Here is a 25,535-nt window from a genome sequence, read left to right as displayed (position 1 = left end):
CCCTTTTATTTTAGTCATCAGGGTATGTTTTGTTTACCATGTATCTCCTTTTTTTTGCTGTTTTAAAAACATTTATCTACTTCTTTCTTACCTTAATCTTCCTTTTTAAAATTTTTTTTGTTTATTTGAGAGGTAAACAGAACAGGCTCCCATCCACTGGTTTATTGCCCAAATGCCCCAATTATAACGGTAACTAGGAGCCAAGAACTCAATCCAGGTCTGTCTACATGTGTGATGGGGATCTAATAAATGAAGCCAGCATCACCACCTTTCAGGGTGTGCACCAGCAGGAAACTGAAGTCAACAGCTGGAGTCTGGTATTGAACCCAGGAACTCTGATATGGGATGGAGGCATCTTAACCAATGTTTTAACCACTAGGCCAGATGCCTTCTCCAGTATTGCTTCTTAAATTTCAACTTGAGATGTTCTATTGCATATCCTTTAATACTGGCTGTGCTCCTGTTTCCAGCTTCCTGCTGTTGTGCACCCTGAGATGTAGTAGGTGATGACTTAAGTGATTGGGTCCCTGCAATATTTGTGGGAAACTAGGATTGAGTTCTGGCTCCTGCCTTTGCACTGGCCCAGCTCTGGCTATTATGGGCGTTTGAGTAGTGAACCAGTGGATGGGAGACCTGTCTGTCTCTCTTTCAAATAAATAAATAAAAATATTTAAAAATGTTGAATAAAAGATTTTCTTCAGTTCTGTTTGGGAAGGTTTGAATATAATAGCGTTTTGTATCAGACTTCTAACCAAGTTTTTTTCTTTATAGGATGAAAGTTCCTCTACTAACCTCTGTGTAGAAGATCTTCAAAAAAACAAAGATTCCAATAGTATAATTAAAAGTAGACTGTCTCAAACTGTTAGGCAGAATACGAAATTCTTTTTTGACCCAGATCGAAAATGTAATGGACAGCCAGTACCCTTTCAGCAACCAAAGCACTTCACAGGGGGAGTGATGCGTTGGTACCAAGTAGAAGGCATGGAATGGCTTAGGGTAATGAATTATTTTTAATACAATGTGTTGGTTACTTTCTATAATAACCTAGTAATGTAATATACCACAGCTTGAGTTGTCCCTTCATTTTACTATTACATATGAAACCATTATTTGTGTGTAGATACATATTTTTAATTGATTTACCCTTAATAAATTTTTAAAGGTAAAAATTAACATGTTAAGGACTTGATAAGGATTTGATAAAGGACTTTGGAGAAGTCTTGTGATCATTTATGGTATGAAAATGGTAGTCTCAACATGACTGTTGATTTGGGATATGATTTTTAAAAAGAAATAAGCTATTGCTAAGTTAGTAGGTATCATTATTAGTATTTAAATACAATGTATATTATTTTGTCCAGATGCTTTGGGAAAATGGAATTAATGGCATTTTAGCAGATGAAATGGGATTGGGAAAGACAGTTCAGTGCATTGCTACAATTGCATTGATGATTCAGAGAGGAGTACCTGGACCTTTTCTTGTCTGTGGGCCTTTGTCTACACTTCCTAACTGGATGGCTGAGTTCAAAAGATTTACACCAGAAGTAAGACATATTTCCTTATGTTAAATATATTATTTCACATGTTTTATAGTTTATTTGTTGTTAGAGGAATTGTATCCTTTCTACTATATACTTATTTCTGTATAAACATTGTGTCTAACTTGATTTTTCTTTTTCTTTTAAAAAGATTTATTTACTTATTTGAAAAGCAGAGTTCCAAAGGGAGAGGGAGAGACAGAGAGAGAGAGATTTCCCATCCGCTGATTTGCTCTCCAGATGGCTGCAATGGCCAGGGCTGAACACTGTGGAGCCAGGAGCCAGGAGCTTCTTCCAAGTCTCTCACATGGGTGGCAGGGCCCAAGCACTTGGGCCATTTTCTGCTGCTTTTCCCAGGCCATCAGCAGGGAGCTGGATTGGAAGTGGAGCAGCCGGAATGTGAACTGTAACTCATTTGGGATGCCTGCATTGCAGGCTGTGGCTTTACCTGCTGTGCCACAATGCCAGCCCCCTGATGTGACGCTTCACTCGGAGCAATATCTTATTTTAAATTTATATGGAGGGCCGGTGCTGCAGCTCACTAGGCTAATCCTCTGCCTGCAGCACCAGCACTCCGGGTTCTAGTTCCGGTCGGGGCGCCGGATTCTGTCCCGTTGCCCCTCTTCCAGGCCAGCTCTCTGCTGTGGCCAGGGAGTGCAGTGGAGGATGGCCCAAGTCCTTGGGCCCTGTACCCCATGGGAGACCAGGATAAGTACCTGGCTCCTGCCATCGGATCAGCACGGTGTGCCGGCCACAGCGCGCCGGCCACAGCGCGCCGGCCACGGCAGCCATTGGAGGGTGAACCAATGGCAAAGGAAGACCTTTCTCTCTGTCTCTCTCTCACTGTGCACTCTGCCTGTCAAAAAAAAAAAAAAAATTTATATGGAGTAGGTATTGGTAATCTCAGACATCTTGCCTAAAATGTCCCTGAGTGATTTTAGTCTATTGAATAGTTTGATTCACCTAAGACAGATCTGGGTATAATTTTCTTTATTTAGTTTTTATTCAGAGAGATAGACAGATAGACAAAGTTCCCCTGTGCTGGTTTATTCCCCAAATACCTATAATGACTGTGGCTTGACCTACACTGCAGGATGGTAGGGACCCAACCACTTGAGTCATCACTTGCTACTAGAAGCTAGAATTAAGAGGAGAACCAAGATTTGAACCCAAGTACTCTGGTGTTGGACACAGGTATCCCAACCAGTATCTTAACCTTGCCCCAATTTAAAAGAAATACTGTTTATTCCCCTGGTGTTTCCCCCCCATATGTATGTCTTCAAATCTGCATCCTTACCTTATGAGAAGTATATATTCTAGAAATAACTTCCCTGTGTTTCTCTTTTACTTGCTTATTTTTGTGATTAAAAAAAAAAAAAAAATTGAGAGGCAGAGAGACAGACAGCTCCTCTTCATTGGTTTATTCTCCAAATGCCCACAACAGCTGGGATCCTGCCAGGCCAAACACTGGAACTGGGTCATTACAGGTTTTCCATGTGAGTACCAGGAACTAAACGACATTACCTGCTAGCCTCTAGAGTGTGCATTAGCTGCAAGCTGGAATCAGAAGCAGAGCCAGTACTCACATCCAGGCACTCCAGTAGGCAGTGGGCATTCTGCCCCGCCAAGCAGTGCTGCCAAATGCCTATCCCTTTGGTTTAAAAACAAAATTCTCCTGGGGCCGGCACTGTGGTGTATTGGGTAAAGCTGCCATCTGCAGTGCTGGCATCCCATATGAGTGCCAGTTTGAGTCCTGGTTGCTCCACTTCCCATCCTGCTCTCTGCTATGGCCTAAGAAAGCAGTATAAGATGGCCCAAGTCCTTGGGCCCCTGCAACCATGTGGGAGACCTGGAGGAAGCTCCTGGCTCCTGGCTCCTGGCTTTGGATTGGTGCAACTCCGGCCATTGCAGTGACCAGCAGATGGAAGACCTCTCTCTTTCTCTTCCTCTCCTTCATCACTCTGTGTAATTCTGCTTTCAAATAAAAAAATAAATCTTTAAAAAAAGTTCATGGAAATGGAGTTAAAAGATAAGTTCTTCTGTATGAGTTCAGTGGTTTGTTATACTTGCTTATTTTATTATAGAGAGCTAGAACAGAAATTGACTTTTTGTCTCAGAAAAGAATTTATTTCTAATTAATTGATGTTTCTATTTTGTTCTAAATTAACAAAATCTTTTAGGTTCCTACTATGTTATATCATGGAACCCAGCAGGAACGTCGAAAACTGGTAAGGAATATTAACAAACGGAATGGGACACTGCAGATTCATCCAGTGGTAATCACATCATTTGAAATAGCCATGAGAGACCGAAATGCACTACAGGTACAGACAATTGATCTAAGAGTCTATACTTTGCATTTTTCTTAATTTGTACTATTTTCTCACTATCCAGTAGCATTTGATTATTTCTTTTTCTTCTTGTTTATGTAATTAGATTGTATTGTGCATATTGCCCTAGAAATTGGAGGCTGTTGTTAACAGAAAAATTGGGATGAAGGCTGTAAATTCTAAGTAAGATTAATGCTCCTGGAATTTCACTTGTGGCCCTCATATTTTTAGTTCAGTTGTGACTATTTTTTTTTTAAATTTTCATTGTTTGAAAGGAAAAGGTAGAGATCTTTCATCTGCTGATTAACTCCCCAAATGCCTGTGGTAGGTGGGGTTAGGCTAGGGCCAAGCCAGGAGCTGGAACCCCATCTGGGTCTCATGTTGGTGGAAGGGAGCCAAGCACTTGAACCATCATTTGTTGTTTTCCCAGGAGTATTAGCAAGAAGCTGAATTGGAAGCAGGGGAAGCTGGGACTTGAACCAGTGCTGCAGTATGGGATATGGATGTCCCAAGCAGCTACTTAACTGTTGCTTCATGATGCTTGCCCTGATCCTAGTTTTTTAAATGTTAGAATCAAACACAGCTCTAATCTGTGAAAATATTATTTTTTTTTTATTTTATTTTTTTTTTGACAGGCAGAGTGGACAGTGAGAGAGAGAGACAGAGAGAAAGGTCTTCCTTTGCCATTGGTTCACCCTCCAATGGCCGCCGCGGCCGCCGCGCTGCAGCCGGCGCACCGCGCTGATCCAATGGCAGGAGCCAGGAGCCAGGTGCTTATCCTGGTCTCCCATGGGGTGCAGGGCCCAAGCACCGGGGCCATCCTCCACTGCACTCCGGCCACAGCAGAGAGCTGGCCTGGAAGAGGGGCAACGGGACAGAATCCGGCGCCCCAACCGGGACTAGAACCCGGTGTGCCGGCACCGCTAGGCGGAGGATTAGCCTAGTGAGCCACGGCGCCGGCCTTATCTGTGAAAATATTATAGATATGTTTCTGACATGTACTTCAAGTACATGGAATTTACTTATTCTTTTAAATTTTTTTATTTTTATTATTTGTTTGAAAGGCAGAAACGGACAGACACCAGCACAGAGAGATCTTCCATCTGCTGGTTTATTTTCCAAATGGCTATAACAGCCAAGGGTGGGATCAGGCTGAAGCCAGGAGCTGGCAACTCCATTTGAGTCTCTTAATGTGGGTGGTATCTTCTGCTACCTTCCAGGGTGTTCATTAATAGGAAGCTAGATTGGAAGCAGAGCCAGGACTTAAATCCAGGCACTTTGAAATGGGCTGTGAGTGTCCCAAGTTGTAAATCCTGTTTTAATCAAATAAGAGAATATTTGAAAACAAGTGATTTTTTTAGATTGTGTCCTGGACTATAGGAAAATATTTCCTCTTTTTTTCTTGCTCCTCTAACACAAGTAGAATATTGCTCTTTTTTCTCTCATTGCTTCTGTTCCTTTTCTTGTGTTTTGAACTTCATCCTCACTATTCTACTTATTTCACAGGTAATTAGCACTGCTTTGTTTTTCCTGCTCTGATTCTATGTGAGTCAGATTCTATAGTAAGTGCAATCCCCTTAGATTTTTTTTTTTTGCTTAACTGAAACGAAAGTAACTCCAGTAATGAGTTTAACATAAAATCAAAACAATACTATATATGTAAAGTAATTAAGGTTTGTATGGTCATGAAGAGTTATTTGTCAGATTTTGCATATGCTGGTAAAACTTTGGAACATGATATATAGAAGTCTTTTCTTGTCACTCCCCCTCTTCGTGGAGGAACGACACAGGACCCTGCGCTGTTCTTTTGTCTGCTCGGCCCTCCCCGGGTTTGCTGCTGGTTCTTCCCGGGTTGGCTACCATCCCTCCACCTCCGTGGAGGGGCGGGCCCCCTGCCACCTTCCCCACTTCCGCAGGGGAGCGGCACACCGCCGGCCGGCTCTCTCGGGGGCTGCACAGGTGTTCCTTCAGATAGATGTTCCTGGTGCATGTTGTCTCTCTCCTCCTTTATAGTCCTCTTCCACCAATCCCAACTCTGCTACCCACACGCCGAGTACGCTGCTCTCCTCCAATCAGGAGCAGCTCCTACAGCTTGTCAAGTTGGTGAGAGGCAGCTGGGTAGAAGCTGTTGGCTCCTCTCCCAGCGCCATATTGTGGGACAGCAGATGCATAGAATAAGTCTTAGTTCCAGTAACTTAGTTTAGTCCGAGTTGCTCCCCACATTTTCTCTGGCGTTTAACAAAAATTTCTGAATATGTATGGAGTCAAATGTATCAAAACTATTTCTTTACTGTAAAAGTAAATCAGTTTCAGAAAGAATATTGTACAGAAAGGTATAAAAGCACCTTTCATTCTGAGAATTACTGCTTTTGTATTAAAACTACTTTTACGTATAGCAATTTCTATATGTAGGATCACACTATGAATGCTCTTGGGTCACTCCAGTTTTCTACAACATTAGACTTCTGAAATAGCTCATCTTGTTTGTCAGTTCCATTTGCTAGTGGCTAGAATTTTTCCACTTCTCTTTTTCACTGATTCTGTGTTTTTTTTTTTTTTTTTTTTTTTTTTTTTTTTTTTTTTTTTTGATAGGCAGAGTGGACAGTGAGAGAGAGAGACAGAGAGAGAAAGGTCTTCCTTTGCTGTTGGTTCACCCTCCAATGGCCGCCGCTGCAGCCGGCGCACCGCGCTGATCCGATGGCAGGAGCCAGGATCCAGGTGCTTTTCCTGGTCTCCCATGGGGTGCAGGGCCCAAGCACCTGGGCCATCCTCCACTGCACTCCCGGGCCACAGCAGAGAGCTGGCCTGGAAGAGGGGCAACCGGGACAGAATCCGGTGCCCCGACCGGGACTAGAACCCGGTGTGCCGGCGCCGCAAGGTGGAGGATTAGCCTATTGAGCCACGGCGCCGGCTTGATTCTGTGTTATTAATTCCAAGATCTTAGTTAGAGAGTGATGGGTGTGGAATTCCAGAGCTCCTGTTTGTGACAGAAATATGAGAGCCTATTACTAATTTGTTTTTCAGATTCCTTATCATTTCTGTTTCCTTCATTGTTCTCTTTTAATTACTTATTTATAAAGAATGTTTTATATATTATCTGGCATTGTTCAATAGGTGTTAGTGGTGAGAGACTTTTCAGGTTTTCTAAGTTTTGCATATTGCTTGAAAAATAAGTATCTTTGAAGTCACTTTAAACAGTTAATGTTTTTCCATTTTGTTAAGAGTGTACTGTGCAAAGAGTATGAAATGATGTCTTCCCCTACTTTGCCAGTCTAATATTCCAGGATACCTATATTGATAGTTTGGTATTTTTATTTCCAGAAATATTGCATATTTCTGTATTTTTATACAGTAAATTAGATAAATTATAAGTCTGAGCAAGATAAAAGAGAAAGCAAAGATATTAACGATGAGAATGAATATATTTTTTCATGAGGATTTTATGAAAGTGATTGGATGACTTTGTGAAAATATAAATTGCTAAAATTGATGTTTGAAGACAGGGAAAACCTAAACAAGCTAATAACTAAAAAATTGAGAACAGCATATTGAAAATAGTGTCGATCTGAGATGTAGGCCTTAAGAATAAAGATTCTGGGGTGGGCATTGTGTCATAGTGGATTAAGCTGCCACTTGGGTTACTCACATCCCACATTGGAGTGCCAGTTCCAGTCCCTGGTACTCTCCTTCCGAACCAGCTTCTTGCTGATGCATCCTAGGAGGCAGCACGCCCAAGTGTTTGAGCCTCTGCCACCCACATGGGAGACCTGGATGAGTTTTGGGTTGTTGGCCTGGTTCAAGTCTGGCTATTGGAGGCATAAGTGGAGTGAACCAGTAGATGGGAGCTCATGTGCTCACACTTTCTGACTGCACTACTCTTTCAAGTAGATCAAAATAAATAAATAATCATTTAATTAATTTTGTAAAAGAGATTCCAATGCTATTTAATATTTCAGAATTTATGTTACTAGTGAAAGCTTTCAATTACTTTTTTAGAAATTTAGTATAACACTGATAGCAAAACTTGGCTGGAGTAGGAATTTAGCATAACACTTAAGTCACCCTGACCCACATTACAGAGCCTGGGTTTGATTTCCAATTCTAATATCTGACTGTAGCTTCCTGCCAGTGCAGACTCTGGAAGGCATTGGTGATGGCTCAAACAATTGGATTCCTGCTACCCATGTGGGAGACATGGATTATCTTGTTCTTTCTCTCTCTCTCCATCAAAAACAAGAAAAACCACTTTTTATAAGAAGACTAGAAAGGAAAGTTATGAACTGTTCTGACTTAAAGACATAATAGCAGGTGGACATCAAATACTAATTCATGACCTGCTGAGGTCTGTTCCAAGAACACAAATATAAATCATTTAAAGAGTCCATTAATTATCCCCTTAGTAGCTCAAAGGAAAACATGCTTATCTCTGTAGATAATGGCATTGGATAAAACTTAACATTTATCCCTCTTAAAAGAGAACTTTGATTTTTAGATTTGCTATTCAGAAAAATTATTAGATCATTATTTTAAAATTTTTCCCTTGATTCATTTTCTAGCATTGCTATTGGAAATACTTAATAGTAGATGAAGGACACAGGATTAAGAATATGAACTGCCGCCTAATAAGGGAGTTAAAACGGTTCAATGCTGATAATAAACTTCTTTTGACTGGTACACCCTTGCAAAACAATTTATCAGAACTTTGGTCATTGCTAAACTTTTTGTTGCCAGATGTATTTGATGACTTAAAAAGGTAGGTAAGCCAGTTTTTAACTTTTATATATGTATTAAACCTCAAAATCTGTACTCATAGTTAAAATTAATCCTTTCTTCTAGGTAGCTGATAAATTTTTATTAAGTTCTTGAAGTGTTTGAGGGTTCATCTCAAAAGTTCATGGAAAAACAGAATTAAAAGAAATTTTTTTTGGCACAAAAAATTTTTGAAATATGTGCATAGTTTTTTCATAGTGTCCATTTTTCCATGAACTTTGTGGAGATCCCTCACATATGCATGTTGTTCTTGTGACACAGATTGTGTGAGAGAAGATAAGTAAGAATATTTAAAACTTATTTGCATTTATTAAAGAAAAACTTTTAAATGTTATCTTAAAATGTTTTTATGAGACTTTTTTTTAGTTTTCAAAGTTTTAAGCACAAATAAAATGCCCCCCCTTTTTTTTAACTTTTATTTAATGAATATAAATTTTCAATGTACAGTTTATGGATTACAGTGGCTTCCCCCCATAACTTCCCTCCCACCCGCAACCCTCCCATCTCCCGCTCCCTCTCCCCTTCCATTCACATCAAGATTCATTTTCAATTCTTTATATACAGAAGATCAATTTAGTATATATTAATTAAGATTTCAACAGTTTGCACCCACACAGAAAAACAAAGTGAAAAATACTGTTTGAGTACTAGTTATAACATTAAATCACAATGTACAGCACATTAAGTACAGAGATCCTACATGAGGAACAAGTACACAGTGACTCCTGTTGTTGACTTAAGAAATTGACACTCTTGTTTATTGGCAGCAGTAATCACCCTAGGCTCTTGTCATGAGTTTCCAAGGCTATGGAAGCCTTTTGAGTTCACCGACTCCAATCTTTTTTGGACAAGGTCATAGTCAAAGTGGAAGTTCTCTCCTCCCTTCAGAGAAAGGGACCTCCTTCTTTGATGACCTGTTCTTTCCACTGGGATCTCACTCGCAGAGATCTTTCATTTAGGTTTTTTTTTTTTTTTTTTTTTTTTTTTTGCCAGAGTGTCTTGGCTTTCCATGCCTGAAATACTCTCATGGGCTTTTCAGCTGGATCTGCATGCCTTAAGGGCTGATTCTGAGGCCAGAGTGCTGTTTAGGACATCCACCATTCTGAATCTGCTGTGTATCCCGCTTCCCATGTTGGATCGTTCTCTCCCTTTTTTTTTATTCCATCGCTTAGTATTTTCAGACACTAGTCTTGTTTCTGTGATCCTTTGACTCTTAGTGCTATCATTATGATCAGTTGTGAACTGAAATTGATCACTTGGATGGACTAGTGAGATGGCATTGGTACATGCCACCTTGATGGGATTGAATTGGAATCCCCTGGTATGTTTCTAACTCTAAAATTTTGCCCCCCTTTTTTAAAATTATTTACTATTTTGAAAGTCACAGAAGACTTTTTTTTCTCTTTGTAGAACACTTTCAGGTGGATTTTAAAAACTTTATCTTTACAAATCAACCCAGGGACATAAGGTATGCATACAACTAGTTAGTAGAACCAAAATTTGAATTTTTTTTTTTTTTTTTTTGACAACAGAGTGGACAGTGAGAGAGAGAGAGACAGAGAGAAAGGTCTTCCTTTGCCATTGGTTCACCCTCCAATGGCCGCCGCGGCTGGCGCACCGCGCTGATCCAATGGCAGGAGCCAGGTGTTTCTCCTGGTCTCCCATGGGGTGCAGGGCCCAAGCTTTTGGGCCATCCTCCACTGCACTCCCGGGATACAGCAGAGAGCTGGCCTGGAAGAGGGGCAACCGGGACAGAATCCGGCGCCCCGACCGGGACTAGAACCCGGTGTGCCGGTGCCGCAAGGCAGAGGATTAGCCTAGTGAGCTGCGGCGCCGGCCCAAAATTTGAAAATTTTTAAAATTTTAGCCTAGAACTTTTATTCTAGAAACTGTTTGAATCTAGCTTATGTTCTAGGAACCAAAAAATCACAAGTAGTTTTCAGGAAATAATTAATATCCTCAGAGTGAAAGAGCAGATAGTTCTAATGTAATTAAGATGGAACTACAAGAAAAGCTAGTCTGAATAATTCATTCATGTTTATTTTGACATCAGTGAAGGAGGAAAGCTAATTGAATATGGAGAAATAATTTTCAATGTTTTATTTTACAAATATTCCAAATCTGGGTATCAAGTACTGGCCTAAGGCCTAGGCTGTCTTTAACTCTGGACACTTTTTGAAGCACAGGATTTCTGGGTTTACAGAGACCTAACGAGTTGAGGTTGAAGCTGAGATTATGAATTTTTAGAACATGTTTCAAGTCGTTTAAGTTTGGGATTATCCAATTTATATATTGTATAAATGTTATTAGCATGTTTCATAATTGGATTTACTGGCTGTAGTGTCACCTAGAATGTATTATGAATACCTGCATACTTAAACTAAATTACTCATTTTAATGAATTTTTATACTGGAAAGAATTAAGGATTATTGTTTCAAATTTATACCTGTAGAGATGGAACACATGGCCTTACACTTTTAGAAATAGATTTTTGCTTATAATAGTTTTAAAAATATTAAATAAAATATTTACATTAATCTTTATTTGATTTTCGTACTATTATAATATTAATGTAAATTAGAAACTATCTCCCTTAAGATCACAAATTGAATTGTGGTTCAAAAATAGCAATAATTTTATTTTTATCATTTGAATGTGATCTTTTCCACTGTAATTAACACTACATTTGAGGATATGTTAGAATATTCATACTTCATAATAAAGAGTATGAAATTCTAAAATGCATTGTTTTAATATAATGGAATTTTTGATAGATTAACTCGTAACTTTTCTCTTCCAGCTTTGAGTCTTGGTTTGACATCACTAGTTTATCTGAAACTGCTGAAGATATTATTGCTAAAGAAAGAGAACAGAATGTATTGCATATGCTGCACCAGGTTTTGACCATTTTCTTACTATGCTTCCTTTATGCACATAGAATCTAAAGAAAGTTCTTGAAACTGCCTTTCCAACCCTTATTAGTAGAGAATTAGAAAATAAGGGCTCTCTTCAAATTTAAATTACTCTTCTTTTTTTTTTTTTTAAGGTTTTATTTATTTGTTTGAGAGGTAGAGTTATAGATAGAGAGACTGAGAGAAAGATCTTCCATCCACTGGTTTACTCCCTAAATGGCTGCAAGGGCTGGAGCTGGGCTGATCAGGAGCTGGGAGTTTCCTCAACGGAAGAGGAGCATATGGGACTGGAACCAGCGTCCATATGGAAGGCTGGTCCCACAGGCATAGGCTTAGCCTACTACCCTGCAGCGCCTGCCCCCAATTTTTTTTTTCGTAAACCATTGTAATATTCTCTTTATCTGGTATAGTTTCTCTATGCCTCTGGGTATTTAGAGTACAGATCCCTGAAAGTGAGCTTTACTACTTTCTCTCCCCCCTACCCCCCCATATATATGTAATTACTGTATGTAAAACACTTGCCAACTCATATTGAAACCTAAGTTCATAGAGTATAAATAAGTTTAAGTGTTTGTTTAGGCCTAAACAATTTAATATTACAATGTTTAATCACTTTTGTATTCTATTTAAAAATGTGATATCACTTGTAATCACAAAGAGTACCTTTACTCCTGACTTAGAACTTATCTGTAGGTTGATTGGTTTTCCATTAGTCTAAAATCATTTGAAAAATTGTGGTTGTAATTGAAAACTATCACTGTGACATTGAAATAATTTTTTCTTTCTGCTTTTTAAATTACTCCAGATATATTCTTAGAGTATTTGAGTGACTAATAAATTGTGAAGTGCTGTGGATAAATGTAATGGATTTATCATGTGCTGCTGTGGTCTAGGAAAATTTCAAGGAGATAATATTTTAATCTCATTTCTTCACACTTGATAGTTATTTATATAGGAATTAAGGAGAAAGGGTAAAGGGTATGTGAGAACAATATTGCCAAAAAAAGAGGAATGTTTAATATTCATACTTGTTCATTTTAGATTCTAACACCTTTCTTATTGAGAAGACTGAAATCTGATGTTGCCCTTGAAGTTCCTCCTAAACGAGAAGTAGTTGTTTATGCACCACTTTCAAAGAAACAAGAGGTCTTTTATACTGCCATTGTGAACCGCACCATTGCAAATATGTTTGGGACCAGTGAGGTACTGTGTGGGTTTGATATAAACTGTAAATAAGCTTTGGGGTATAAACTTTCATGCTTGATTTGAGTCTTAAGACTCCTAACTTACTTTCAGGATTTGTGTGTTAATTTTGACTTATGGTTGAAGAGGCCAGTAGCAGAAGTTATTTCCTAGTCTACTTCAAAAAATTTGTGGAAAACTAGAATTAAAAGATAAGTTTATGTTGTAAAATTTTTGAAATCCATATTTTACTTGCTTTGTAGTCACTTGTAATGCTTGTTAAAAATGTAGATTCTAATCCCAGGTTCACCCTAATTATGCTGATTGTTGATGGATTTTAAAAAGCTCATAGTCAGTTGAGAGTAACTGAACAAAGGGCTTGCCAAATAGATGGACTCCTTTAAATAAGCAAATCTTTTGCAATAAGATTTTTTTAAAATTCTTTTTAAAGATTTATTTATTTATTTGAAAGGCAAAGTTACAGAGAGGCAGAGAGAGAGAGAGGTCTTCTTCCTGCTGATTCATTCCCCAGATTGCTGCAGTGGCTGGAGCTGCGCCAATTGGAAGCCAGGAGTCAGGAGCTTCTGCCAGGTCTCCCACGCAGCTGTAGCGGCCTAAGGACTTGCCCTTCCTCCATTGCTCTCTCAGGCCACAGTAGAGCTGGATTGGAAGTGGATCAGCTGGGACTCAAACCTGCGCCCACATGGGATGCTGGTACTGCAGGCTGTAGCTTTACCACTGTGCTATAGCACCGACCCTGCAAGAGGGTATTGATAGCTAAATAGATTTGTAGAATGTGAGTTCAAAATGGTTTTATACATCATGAATTTTTCTCCGTTGATGTAGATAGATACTTAGTGTTACTTTGAGATGCTGTTAATTGATGTTAAGGCAAATTTAATGTAACGTTTGCCTTTGGCTGTAGATTATGGATTCCTGATATTTTACTTTTGGGAATTAACTTGATGAGTGATTTTCTTTCTTTAAATCTTAAAAAAATAATTTTGTTCATAAAACTATTAACTTCAGGATATAGCTTTTTAAACAGATAGCCCTTTAATTTGTTCTCTTTTAGAAAGAAACAATTGAGCTAAGTCCTACTGGACGACCAAAACGACGAACTAGAAAATCAATAAATTACAGCAACATAGATGATTTCCCAAATGAATTGGAAAAATTGATCAGTCAAATTCAGCCAGAGGTGGACCGAGAAAGGTGTGATTTTAAAAATAAGTTTGTTTTTTTTAGACTGTTTGTTTTTTGTTTTTAACATTTCTCATTTTCGTGCATTACATGTTTTTGATAGAACTGTTGTGGAAGTGAATGTCCCGCTAGAATCTGAAGTTAATCTGAAGCTACAAAATATAATGATGTTACTTCGTAAATGCTGTAATCATCCATATTTGATTGAGTACCCTATAGATCCTGTTACACAAGAATTTAAGGTGAATATAATTTAATTTATTTTTTGGATTTCTGCAACTTTTGTATTGAAAGAAAGTATAATATTTTGTTTGGCTTGATTATTATTTAAAAATAAATGTTGTGCTATTTTCCATAGAAAGGTTATGATCCTTAAGGTAAACTAAAGACAGACTGCTCTCTCCAAATTTAGAGAACTTTTTATTTTTTGACAGGCAGTGTTAGACAGTAAGAGAGAGGGAAACAGAGAGAAAGGTCTTCCTTCTGTTGGTGTCCCCCCCCACCCCCCCAGTTGGCTGCTATGGCTGGCATGCTGCGCCGATCCAAAGCCAGGAGCCAGGTGCTTCCTCCTGGTCTCCCATGCGGGTGCAGGTGCCCAAGGACCTGGGCCATCCTCCACTGCCTTCCCTGGCCACAGCAGAGTGCAGGACTGGAAGAGGAGCAACCAGGACAGAATCCAGAGCCCCAACCGGGACTAGAACTCCGGGTGCCAGTGCCACAGGCGGAGGATTAGCCAAGTGAGCCGCGGCGGCGGCCAAATTTAGAGAACTTTAACAGAGTTAAAATGATGGTCACTCTGTGCATTGTAATTATCTGATAGCTAAGAATAAATTGTCTGAAATTTTGTAAAACTATTGATTTCTACTCTCATTTTATGTGTTATTTTAGAGGTAGTTGTCATTGGTGTCATTCTTTCCTATTAGCATTTACCTTGTTACAGTCGTACCTGTCTGCTCTGCTCATTGCTTCATTCTCAACAAGTAGCCATAGAAGAAAGCCCAAAAGTTGATACTGAGTTGTGGACTTTTTGGGTGAAAAGAATTGAAATTGCTTTCTACAGTAGTTGATAAGAAGATGGCATAGTTGGTTTCTCATTGCTGGCAGTATGATATTTTGACCTGGATAATGTTTTTTAGTTAAATAATGTCTGTGCACTGTAAAACATTTAGCAGCATCCCTAGTCTCTGGGTGCTAGTACTATTTACCATCCTCAGTGACTGCAAAATGTTCTCTAGGGGTAGAGGGCAAGATTGACCCAATCTGAGAACTACTGCTTTACACTATTTGAAATACCTGTGAAAAAGATGGACTAAGAAGGTCATTTCTAAGTTATAGTGACTCATTTATCATTGAAAATTGAGCTAAATTTTATCCTTACAAAGTAAGTAGTTGGTAATTAGAGTGATGTTTTCATTTTCTTTTTTCTTTTTTTTAACCACTTTTAAGATTGATGAAGAATTGGTAACAAATTCTGGGAAGTTCTTAATTTTGGATCGAATGCTTCCGGAACTACAAAAAAGAGGTCACAAGGTGGTATTTTTGATTGGAATGTTTTTATTATTTTATTTATTTCTTAATGGTCAGTATAGATAATAATACGCATTTAAATTTCAGGTGCTGCTTTTTTCCCAAATGACAAGGATGTTGGACATTTTGATGGATTACTGCCATCTTAGAAATTTTAACTTTAGCAGACTTGATGGGTCTATGTCTTACTCCGAGAGAGAAAAAAATGTAAGAGTACATACAAATCAAAATCTTTTACTCTTTTCTTGATTTCTGAAGTAATATTCAAAATAAATGGAAAAATTTGATGAGCTAGAAATAACAGAAAACTCTGGCAAAATCAAAATAAGCATTTTGATAAAGTCAATGTTTGATTCTCATGTATCACTATAAATGTATCTTACAGCATAACCTTATGTAATAATATACTATTTAGCCAACACTTTGAAAATATTAGGATAACAAGAAAATTTTTCCCTCTGACCTTTTGCCCTAACTTCCTAGCATTTTTATTTCGAAAATTTCAAATATATTGCAAGTTGAAATAATTTTACTTAAACAGTGTAAACCCACCTAGAATTTGCCATTAGCTTTTTTTAAATATAAAGATTTATTTATTTGAAAGGAAGTGTAACAGAGAAAGAGATTATCCATCTGTGGGTTAACGTCCCAAGAGGCTGCAACAGTCAGATCTGGGCTAGGCTGAAGCCAGGAGCCAGGAGTTACATCTATCCAGGTCTCCCACCTGGGTAACAGGTTCTAAGCACTTGGATTAGTGTCTACTACCATCCCAGGTACATTACTGGGAAGCTGGATTGGAAGTAGAGCAGCCCGCCCTTCAATAAGGGATGCTGATGTCTCAATAAGCAGCTTAACCTGCTGTGCCACGCAGTGCCAGCCCCCTTCCTGTTAACATTTGATTGTACTTTTTAATTAAATACCTTGATACAGCATCAGTCCATTGCTATATCCATTCTACATTCCATCCTCTGTTTCTGGTGCATTTCAAAATAAATTGTAGGTGATGCTTTTCTCTCTAATGGATTCAGCATATTTTTTTTTGTTTTCAGAGTGGGATTTAGTCATCCTGTATAAGCAAAATATACTTTAGTTGAGTTTTGTCCAAGCTTGTTTCGGGATATAAAATATTGCCTTTAGCCCAGGAAATTTTCTGGGTTCCTTTCTGATCAGTCCACCCTTTGTATCTGCCTCATCTTGGCAACCACTGGAGATTTTCTTTGTGTCCTTTTTTATTTATTTATTTTTTGGTATTTAAATATCTTTGTGGTGTGTAGTTTTTTAAAAATTAAAATCTCAATAAAATCTGTGTTTGGAAAATAATGTTAACATGAGTAGAGGTTTTATTAAGATAATTATTCAATAGATTTAAATGATCAGCTTGGCCTCCCTTGAATCAGCCTTTAATGGTTAATTAACAGCAATATCCCCTCGATCTTGTTGGTTAAGTTAATTTCTTAATTTGTTTTTTCATCTTTTTGCTTTTAGATGCACAGCTTTAACACAGATCCTGATGTGTTTATCTTCTTAGTGAGTACGAGAGCTGGTGGTTTGGGTATTAATTTAACTGCAGCAGATACAGTTATCATTTATGATAGTGATTGGGTGAGTTGGAAGTATTATCAATATGCTGATTATGTTTTCATTCTTAATTTTTAAACTTTCCCAGTACAGGTTGAAGTTTCATTTATATCTTGGAAATTATCTTTTCAGTTAAGGATCACTTAATCAAGTTTGTTACATAAAAAAACTTGAAATGTTTCCTTTGGAATATTTAATTTTTTTAACAATTGTCAATGATAATGAAGTTTAAGTTGAGTTTCATGCAACATTTTCAAATTTTTAATTGCATCATAAATTTTGACTTCACTTAGATTATGAGGTTAACTTAATTTTAATCTAAGACTGATAAATGTTATTTTCCTGTTTAACTTCCAAGAACCCGCAGTCTGATCTTCAGGCCCAGGATAGATGTCATAGAATTGGTCAAACAAAGCCAGTTGTTGTATATCGCCTTGTTACAGCAAATACTATTGATCAGAAAATTGTGGAAAGAGCAGCTGCTAAAAGAAAATTGGAAAAGTTGATCATCCACAAAAGTAAGGAACATTTAAGTCATGCTTTTTTCCTTCAGTTATCCATTGTGTGCTATAACATGTGCAGGTGCAGCTTGACATGAAGAGATTTAAATAAGCAGTGAGGAATTTGGAGCTGCTCAGAACCTTAAACTAAGGTGGTGATCATAGACATGAAAGAACATTAATGTGTGTTTAGATGAGGAACAGAAGGACAGAAAATGAGGTCGAGGATAATTTTTAAGACATGGTATTCTAAACTGTCGGGAATTTGGTATGCTATTAATGATTAGGCCTGATATTTGCCTGCCTAAAGCTTTAAGGAAACTTTAATGCTCTTCTTGTAAGTTGAATATATTAAATATTAGAATATAAACATGGTATTGAAGAAGTGCTGTAAGAATTTACTTTGTGAAGTCCTCTGTTTCATAGAATATTTCACTACAGTGTATCTTTAGTCTAGGACACAGTGTTTTACAAACTTTTCTCATTAGAAAAGATTCTCGGAAGGAAGGGAATTGAAGTAGATTGGTGTGTTCTGTTCTCTGAAATTCCTAGGATAAGTTCTACTTTCATTTATTCAACATAATACTGTGTTTGGATTAATGGGTTGGTGGCTACCTGAAGGAAAGTTGAAAGTTGAAGTTTATCTTTTTGAGTTGTCAAGCCTAGAGAAATTGGAGCAGCATAGTAATGGTGATGTTAAATCACTGTGAATTTATTTTATGCTGCTTTTTTGCTTGCAGAAACTTTCTCCAGAGTACTTGTTTTTGAGGGAAAAGTGAATTAGGTTTTCAATAAAACTAACTTGGCTAGATGGAACATTGAGATTATAGTTGTGATTTTTGTTGGGGAAGTGAGTTTCATCCTAATATTGTGTGTCAACTAAAATTCAAATTCAACTGATGAAATCAATTATATTTTGTTTAAATACTGAGTATACTTTAAAGTGTAGATAAGCTTTATCTATGATTTTGTTTTCCTGAATTCTATTTTTTAGTATTTTAAGGGATTAATTTTATAAAAAAATTTGAAGGACCTTTTAAAAATTTCAACAATTTTTATTAAGTATCAAATGAAGATATATATAGTAAAATGTACAACTCCTGAATATGCAGCTTGCTAAATTGTGTTAAATACACATTCATATAACTCCTCCAGATCAAAAGGAGACATACCTTTTCTAGTCATTCTCTGTGTTCCCTCGACTCTCTCCAGAAGGCTACCACTATTTTGATTTCTGTCATATAGATTTTTTTTAACCATTCAATTGTTTGCATGTATTTTTATGTATGACTATTTTTGTATTCCTTTGTTTCTGGATATTGTTTTGTTTGCTGAATATTTTATCCATTTTTCCGTTGATGGATATTTGAAGTATCTTCAGATTGTGACTATTGTGAATAAGCTGTTGGTGTGTGTATCTATGTGGACAATAATGCATTTGTTTGGCCTTGATGTGGGGTGTGGGGCCTATGTGTATCAAACTTTTTCCTAAGTTAATATCCCATTTTACATCCTACCAGCCAAATCTGAGAGTTTCAGTTGTTCTTCCTAACCAACACTTGGGGTCTTGTTTTGTCTTTTTAATGTAAGCCATTGGCTTATAATGTATCCTATTATAATTTTAAAAGGAATTCTAATATTTTGAAATTGTTTTTCTAGATCATTTCAAAGGTGGTCAATCTGGATTAAATCAATCTAAGAATTTCTTAGATCCCAAAGAATTAATGGAGCTTTTAAATACTAGAGATTATGAAAGGTAAGGTTTCTTAATTTTAGAAAAATATCATTCATATTTTTGATTTATTCATATAGACTTGAATATTTTGGTTTCCATAGGGAAGTAAAAGGATCAAGAGAGAGAGTCATTAGTGATAAAGATCTCGAGTTGTTACTAGATCGAAGTGATCTCATTGGTAAGTATCTCTTGTGTTTTCTTCTTAATAGAAACTGAACATGAAACATGCAAAAATAGAATAGTTTAATGAATGAATGAATCCCTTGTACAATTCATTCACCCATAGTAGTTCACAACATGTAGCCAGTTTTCTTTTGTTGTTATTTCTCTTTTGTTGTAGCCTTTTTTTTTTAATATTTATTTTATTTATTTGAAAGACAAAGTTATAGAGAGAGGTAGTACAGAGAGAGATCTTTCATCCACTGGTCTACTCCCTAGATGGCCGCAATGGCCAGAGCTGTGCTGATCCAAAGCCAGGAGCTTCTTCTGGGTCTCCCATGTGGGCACAGGGGACGTGGGCCATCTTTTACTGCTCTCCCAGGCCATAGCTGAGAGCTGGATCGGAAGAGGAGCAGCTGGGACTAGAACCAGTGCCCATATGGGATGTTGGCGCTTCAGATCAGGCCTTTAACCCAGGGTGCCGGTGCTGCAGGTGGAGGAATAGCCAAGTGAGCCGCGGCACCAGCCATTCACTTTCTTAATTGGTGTCCTTTGTAGAGAATATTTTTAAAATTTTGATAAAGTTTCATCAAGGTTTTTCCTATTAGTGTTTTTGTGTTGTATCTAAATAGTCTTTGCCTTACCTAAGCTTAATGTGTTTTCTTATAGTCTTAGATCTTGTATTTTAGGTCTTTGATCAATTTTGAGTTACTTTTTATGTAGAATATGAGGTAAGGATATGTTATTTTTTTTGCAGGTAAGTATCCAATGGTTCCAACATTGTTTTTTAAAAGATTATCATTTGCTTGTTGAATTGCTTTGTCATCTTTGTTAAATCCATTGATTATAAATGTAATGGTTTACTTCTGTATTATGAGTTCTGTCTGATCTGTTTATCAATCCAATGCCAATACCATACTTATGATTACCGTTATTTTGTGGGAAGTGTAAGTCTTTTAGTTTTGTCATTTTTCAAGTTTATGTTAGCTGTTTCGGATTACTTGCTGTTGATTTGAGTTTTAACTTTCAAATAGCATAGAATTCTAGGTTGATTATAAATTTACAGTATGAGATCAGCAATAATTATTTAGTGGATAATGTAGGGTACCATTTCTAGAAATAAATATAACAATTTCTTCATGGACAAAATTATTAAGCAGCAAAGCATAGTAACAGAAAAAGTAAATGTATAGACTAAACTATATTTATAAAAATATTTAATATAAAAGATAGGGGCTGGTGTTGTGATAAAACAGATTAAGCCTCTGGTTGAAACACTGGCATCTCATATCAGAGTGCAGATTCAAGTCCTGACTCCTCCACTTCTGATTCAACTCCCTGCATTATAATAAGCCTGGGAAAGTAGTAGTAGATGTCCCAAGTACTTAGGCCCACACCAATTCTGGCCTTTCTGGCCATACAGGGAGTGAGCCAGCAGATGGAATTCATTACTCTCTTTTTCTCTCTCTCTCCTTTCAGAAAAATAAATAAACCTTGTGTCATATATATGTATATACATATATATATATATATTGTTAAAGTTATTATTCCCTAAACTTGACTTGCTCTTCTGATTAAAGTCCCATTGTGACTTTTTAAAGAACTGTGACAGACTATTGTTACATATTGCATGGAAGAATAAAGTATCAAGACCAAGAAATTTTGAAGAACAAGATACTCTATAATTAGATATAAAGTGTTATTAAAAGATATGATTCTCAAGATTGTTGAATGAGCACTTGATGAGATAAATTTGCTAGTTATTATATGGTGAACCTATAAAGATGACTAGATGTTTGGGAGAAGATAAGTATCCAAAAATGGCCTTTCAAACAAGACAGGGAAAATTTTTATTAATTTATGTATATGATTCTGGAGCAATTTGTAATCAATGGGGGAAGAGGATAAACAGATCCTCCTCACTTCACACTGTTCATAGAAAATTGTAGATAAACTAGCCATCTATATATTGAAATTATTAGCAAAAGTTTGAGAGAGGAAAATTTAGCTATGAGCTTAAAATTATAAAAGGATGCCTAAGTAATATACAGTACACACAAATTTTCAAAAAATTGATAGATTTTTATTACATTAAAGACCCCTAGAACAGACAGAATCGTGTGCTGTTGGAGTGGGCATTGTGGAGAAGTGCTGCTTGGGGCACCCACATCTCATACCTGATATAGAGTCCTGCCTCTACTTTCTTTTTTTATCTTTCTTTTTTTTTTTTTAAATTTATTTATTTATTTGAAAGTCAGACTTACACAGAGAGAGGAAAAGCAGAGAGAGAGAAGTCTTCCATTTTTTGGTTTACTCCCCAATTGGCCACAATGGCTGGAACTGCACCGATCCAAAGCCAGGAGCTTCCTCTGGGTCTCCTGTGCGGGTGCAGGTTCCCAAGGACTTGGGCCATCTTCTACTGCCTTCCCAGGCCGTAGCAGAGAGCTGAATCAGAAGAGCAGCAGCTGGGACTAGAATTGGCGCCCAAATGGTATGCTGGTGCTTCAGGCCAGGGCGTTAACCCGTTGAGCCACAGCACCGGCCCCCAGGAGCTTCTTCTGGCTCTTCCATGTAGGTGCAGGGGCCCAGTGCACCATCTTCTACTGCTTTCCTATGCCATAGCAGAGAGCTGGATTGGAAGTGGAGCAGCTGGAACTCCAACAAGCACCCATATGGGATGCCGGCACTGGAGGCGGTGGCTCTGCCCGCTGCGCCACAGCACCGGCCCCCAGCCTCTACTTTGAGTTCAGCTTCCTGTTAATAGGCTTGGGAGGCAGCAGATGATGGTAGTTTTGGTCATTTTGGGAGTGAAACTACCAGATACAGGATCTCTTTCAATCTGCCTTTCAAATAAATAAATCTTAAAAAAAAAAAAAAAAAAAAAAAAAAAAAAAAACTGAAAGAAAGAAAAAGGAAAGTCTGTACTCAATATTAAAAAGAAAATAAAAGTAATGGAGTGGGGGCCAGTGCTGTGGCATGGTGGGTAGAGCCATTGCCTGCAGTGCCAGTATTCCATATGGGCACTGGTTCGAGTTCCTGCTGCTCCATTTCCAATCCAGCTCTCTCCTATGGCATGCGGAGGCAGTAGAAGATGGCCCAAATCCTTGGGACCCTGCCACCCGCGTGGAGTTTCCTATTTCCTGACTTCTGCTCCGGTGCAGCTCTGGCCGTTTTGTGGCCAGTTGGGGCGTGAATCAGTGGATAGAGGACCTCTCTCTCTCTCTGTGTCTCCTCTCTCTGTGTAACTCCGACTTTCAAATAAATAAATTTTTTTTTTAAAGTAATGCCGTGGGTAGACAGCACAGCAGTTATGATGCCACTTTTGATAGCCACATTGCACACTGGAGTGCCTGAGTTTGAGTCCCACCTCCACTTCCATTCCAGCTTCCTTCTAACGTGCACCCTGGCAGGCCCCAGATGATAGCTCTACAACTTTGGTCCCTGCCATGCATGTTGGGGCCAAGATTGAGTTCTGGACTTCCAGTTATTTTAGGTAATTGGGGAATGAATCAGTGGATGCAAGATCTCTGCTTCTCTCTCAGTGCCTTTCAAATAAATAAATAACTAAAAATTTAAAAAATACTTCAAATTAAAATCAGATTCATTACATAGCTGCAAAATTGACAGAAATTTATGAGACTACATTTTATAATACTTTGGAATGTTTGTACTGGTAAATTTTTCACAGTGCCCTGCTTTCTAGTTTTTAAATTAATTGTGAATAGACTTCTTTTGAAAACATCTCTAAAAACATAATTCAAATTGGCATTCTGTTTATTAATGTGTAATTTGTGTGTCTTAAATTCAGCAAAGGAGATTTTGATGTCCGAGATTATTTCCTAGACGCTGATTCTAACAGGAGTGTACTTTTTTACTTGTATTCTTAATCCTTTATTGATAAGATTAAGAGTATCCCACCTTTTTGTGGGTTTTCATATTTTTGGGACAGGTACTATGGCATGTACACAAATTTCTTTTCTGATTTCATCTATTTTAATTTTTCTCTTTTTAGATCAAATGAATGCATCAGGATCAATTAAAGAGAAGATGGGGCTATTCAAGATATTAGAAAATTCAGAAGATTCCAGTCCTGAATGTTTGTTTTAAATTGGAACTAAAGAGTTGCCTTTAAAAATTCTTGTTTACATCCACTGATTTACTTATGTTGGTTCTGAAATCCGGATTGTCTATTTTACTTTTTTTGATTATATCTGTTTACATAATGTAATTATTGATTACCATCACATACTTCATAGATTTATAATTTTCTGAGCTTTATTAAGAATGAAAAGATTTATATTAAGTTTTGATTTTTGAGACTGAGTAGTATGAGGGGTAGAGGCTGATGTGTACATAATCCACTGCCAGATTTATACAGTCTTCCTGTGGAAGTTTAGTAGATGTCTTTTTTTCCCCCTTTCTTTTAACAGTACATTTCCTGGAGTGTTGCTACTTCAGTTATGGAATAGGCTTTTGACGGGAGGGGTGATTGAGATTATGGCTTCTGTTTAAAAAATTGTTTTAGAGTTGCTAAGATTACCCAATAAATATTCATTGTAAGATGATCTCATGAAAATTGTTTTGTCAGGAAAATAATATTTGAAATAATAGCAGTGGGCTTGACTGGCATTGAAATTCAACATTATGCTATCTTAGTTTTAGTCAATAGTAGTGTATCATATAAAGATTTCAACTGGAAGTTGGGTTGGCACAGGGAAAGTTGGGTTAGCATTCTGGAAAAAAAAACTGTTAAGTATGGTCTTGACAAGAGACCAGAAATTGGAAGTGATATGCAGAACAAAATTTTTTTTTTTAACTTTTATTTAATGAATATAAATTTCCAAAGTACAGCTTATGGATTAAAATGGCTTCCCCCCCATAACGTCCCTCCCACCCGCATCCCTCCCCTTTCCCACTCCCTCTCCCCTTCCATTCACATCAAGATTCATTTTTGATTCTCTCTATATACAGAAGATCAATTTAGCATACATTAAGTAAAGATTTCAACAGTTTGCTCCCACACAAACATAAAGTGAAAATTTTTTAAATGATGATGAAATCAGATCAGACCTATTGTCATGTTTAATCCCAGTGAGAGTCAAGTTGGGAATTGATAATTTCTTCTTCTTCTTTTTTTTTTTTTTTTTTACAGAAGATCAGTTTAGTATACATTAAGTAAAGATTTCAACAGTTTGCATCCCCATAGAAACACAAAGTGAAATATACTGTTTGAGTACTCGTTATAGCATTAAGTCTCAATGTACAGCACATTAAGGACAGAGATCCTACGTGAGGAGTAAGTGCACAGTGACTCCTGTTGTTGACTTTACAAATTGACACTCCTGTTTATGGCATCAGTAATCTCCCTATGCTCCAGTCATGAGTTTCCAAGGCTATGGAAGCCCCTTGAGTTCTCCGACTCTTATCTTGTTTAGACAAGGTCATAGTCAAAGTGGAGGTTCTCTCCTCCCTTCAGAGAAAGGTACCTCCTTCTTTGAAGACCTGTTCTTTCCACTGCGATCTCACTCACAGAGATCTTTCATTTAGGGGTTGTTTGTTTGTTTTTTTTTTTTTTTTTGCCAGAGTGTCTTGGCTTTCCATGCCTGAAATACTCTCATGGGCTTTTCAGCCAGATCGGCATGCCTTTAGGGCTGATTCTGAGGCCAGAGTGCTGTTTAGGACATCTTCCATTCTGTGAGTCTGCTGAGTATCTTGCTTCCCATGTTGGATCACTCTCCCCTTTATTTAATATTCTATCGGTTAGTATTAGCAGGTACTAGACTTGTTTATGTGCTTCCTTTGACTCTTAGTCCTTTCATTATGATCAATTGTGAACTGAAATTGATCACTTGGACTAGTGAGATGGCATTGGTACATGCCACCTTGATGGGATTAAATTGGAGTCCCCTGGTATGTTTCTAACATGGTCAGTGATTTAGGATGATGTTACAAGGACTTAATAACAACAACAAAAAAACCATTTGAGACACTTTGATCAAAGAGACAGACTATAGAGCAGGTTCTTTGTAAGTAAAAATGTTCACCACCCAAGTATACTAACTTGCTTGAAATTTGATTGTGACCTTCTCTGTTGTTACAT

General features: G+C 37.5%; 1 protein-coding gene across 2 annotated transcripts in view; it reads left to right on the top strand.

Annotated features, from left to right (window-relative positions):
- The window catches only part of HELLS (helicase, lymphoid specific), a 44,568-nt gene extending 20,557 nt beyond the window's left edge, over positions 1 to 24,011 (top strand). For both annotated transcript variants that reach the window (XM_002718520.5, XM_051823423.2), the window contains 15 exons: positions 772 to 996; positions 1,362 to 1,544; positions 3,719 to 3,862; positions 8,425 to 8,621; positions 11,440 to 11,536; positions 12,593 to 12,754; positions 13,809 to 13,948; positions 14,040 to 14,178; positions 15,383 to 15,466; positions 15,551 to 15,670; positions 16,949 to 17,065; positions 17,400 to 17,559; positions 19,201 to 19,297; positions 19,378 to 19,454; positions 23,448 to 24,011. In XM_002718520.5, the coding sequence (XP_002718566.2) occupies positions 772 to 996; positions 1,362 to 1,544; positions 3,719 to 3,862; positions 8,425 to 8,621; positions 11,440 to 11,536; positions 12,593 to 12,754; positions 13,809 to 13,948; positions 14,040 to 14,178; positions 15,383 to 15,466; positions 15,551 to 15,670; positions 16,949 to 17,065; positions 17,400 to 17,559; positions 19,201 to 19,297; positions 19,378 to 19,454; positions 23,448 to 23,542 (2,037 nt within the window). In that variant the 3' untranslated portion in view covers positions 23,543 to 24,011. The remainder of the gene's footprint in view (positions 1 to 771; positions 997 to 1,361; positions 1,545 to 3,718; positions 3,863 to 8,424; positions 8,622 to 11,439; positions 11,537 to 12,592; positions 12,755 to 13,808; positions 13,949 to 14,039; positions 14,179 to 15,382; positions 15,467 to 15,550; positions 15,671 to 16,948; positions 17,066 to 17,399; positions 17,560 to 19,200; positions 19,298 to 19,377; positions 19,455 to 23,447) is intronic.
- Positions 24,012 to 25,535: the final 1,524 nt, after the last annotated feature.

Source organism: Oryctolagus cuniculus, chromosome 15 (genome assembly GCF_964237555.1).
Source record: "Oryctolagus cuniculus chromosome 15, mOryCun1.1, whole genome shotgun sequence".
Lineage (NCBI taxonomy): Eukaryota > Metazoa > Chordata > Mammalia > Lagomorpha > Leporidae > Oryctolagus > Oryctolagus cuniculus.
Note: the sequence above shows the minus strand (reverse complement) of the source record. Positions and strands in the feature narration are given on the sequence as shown.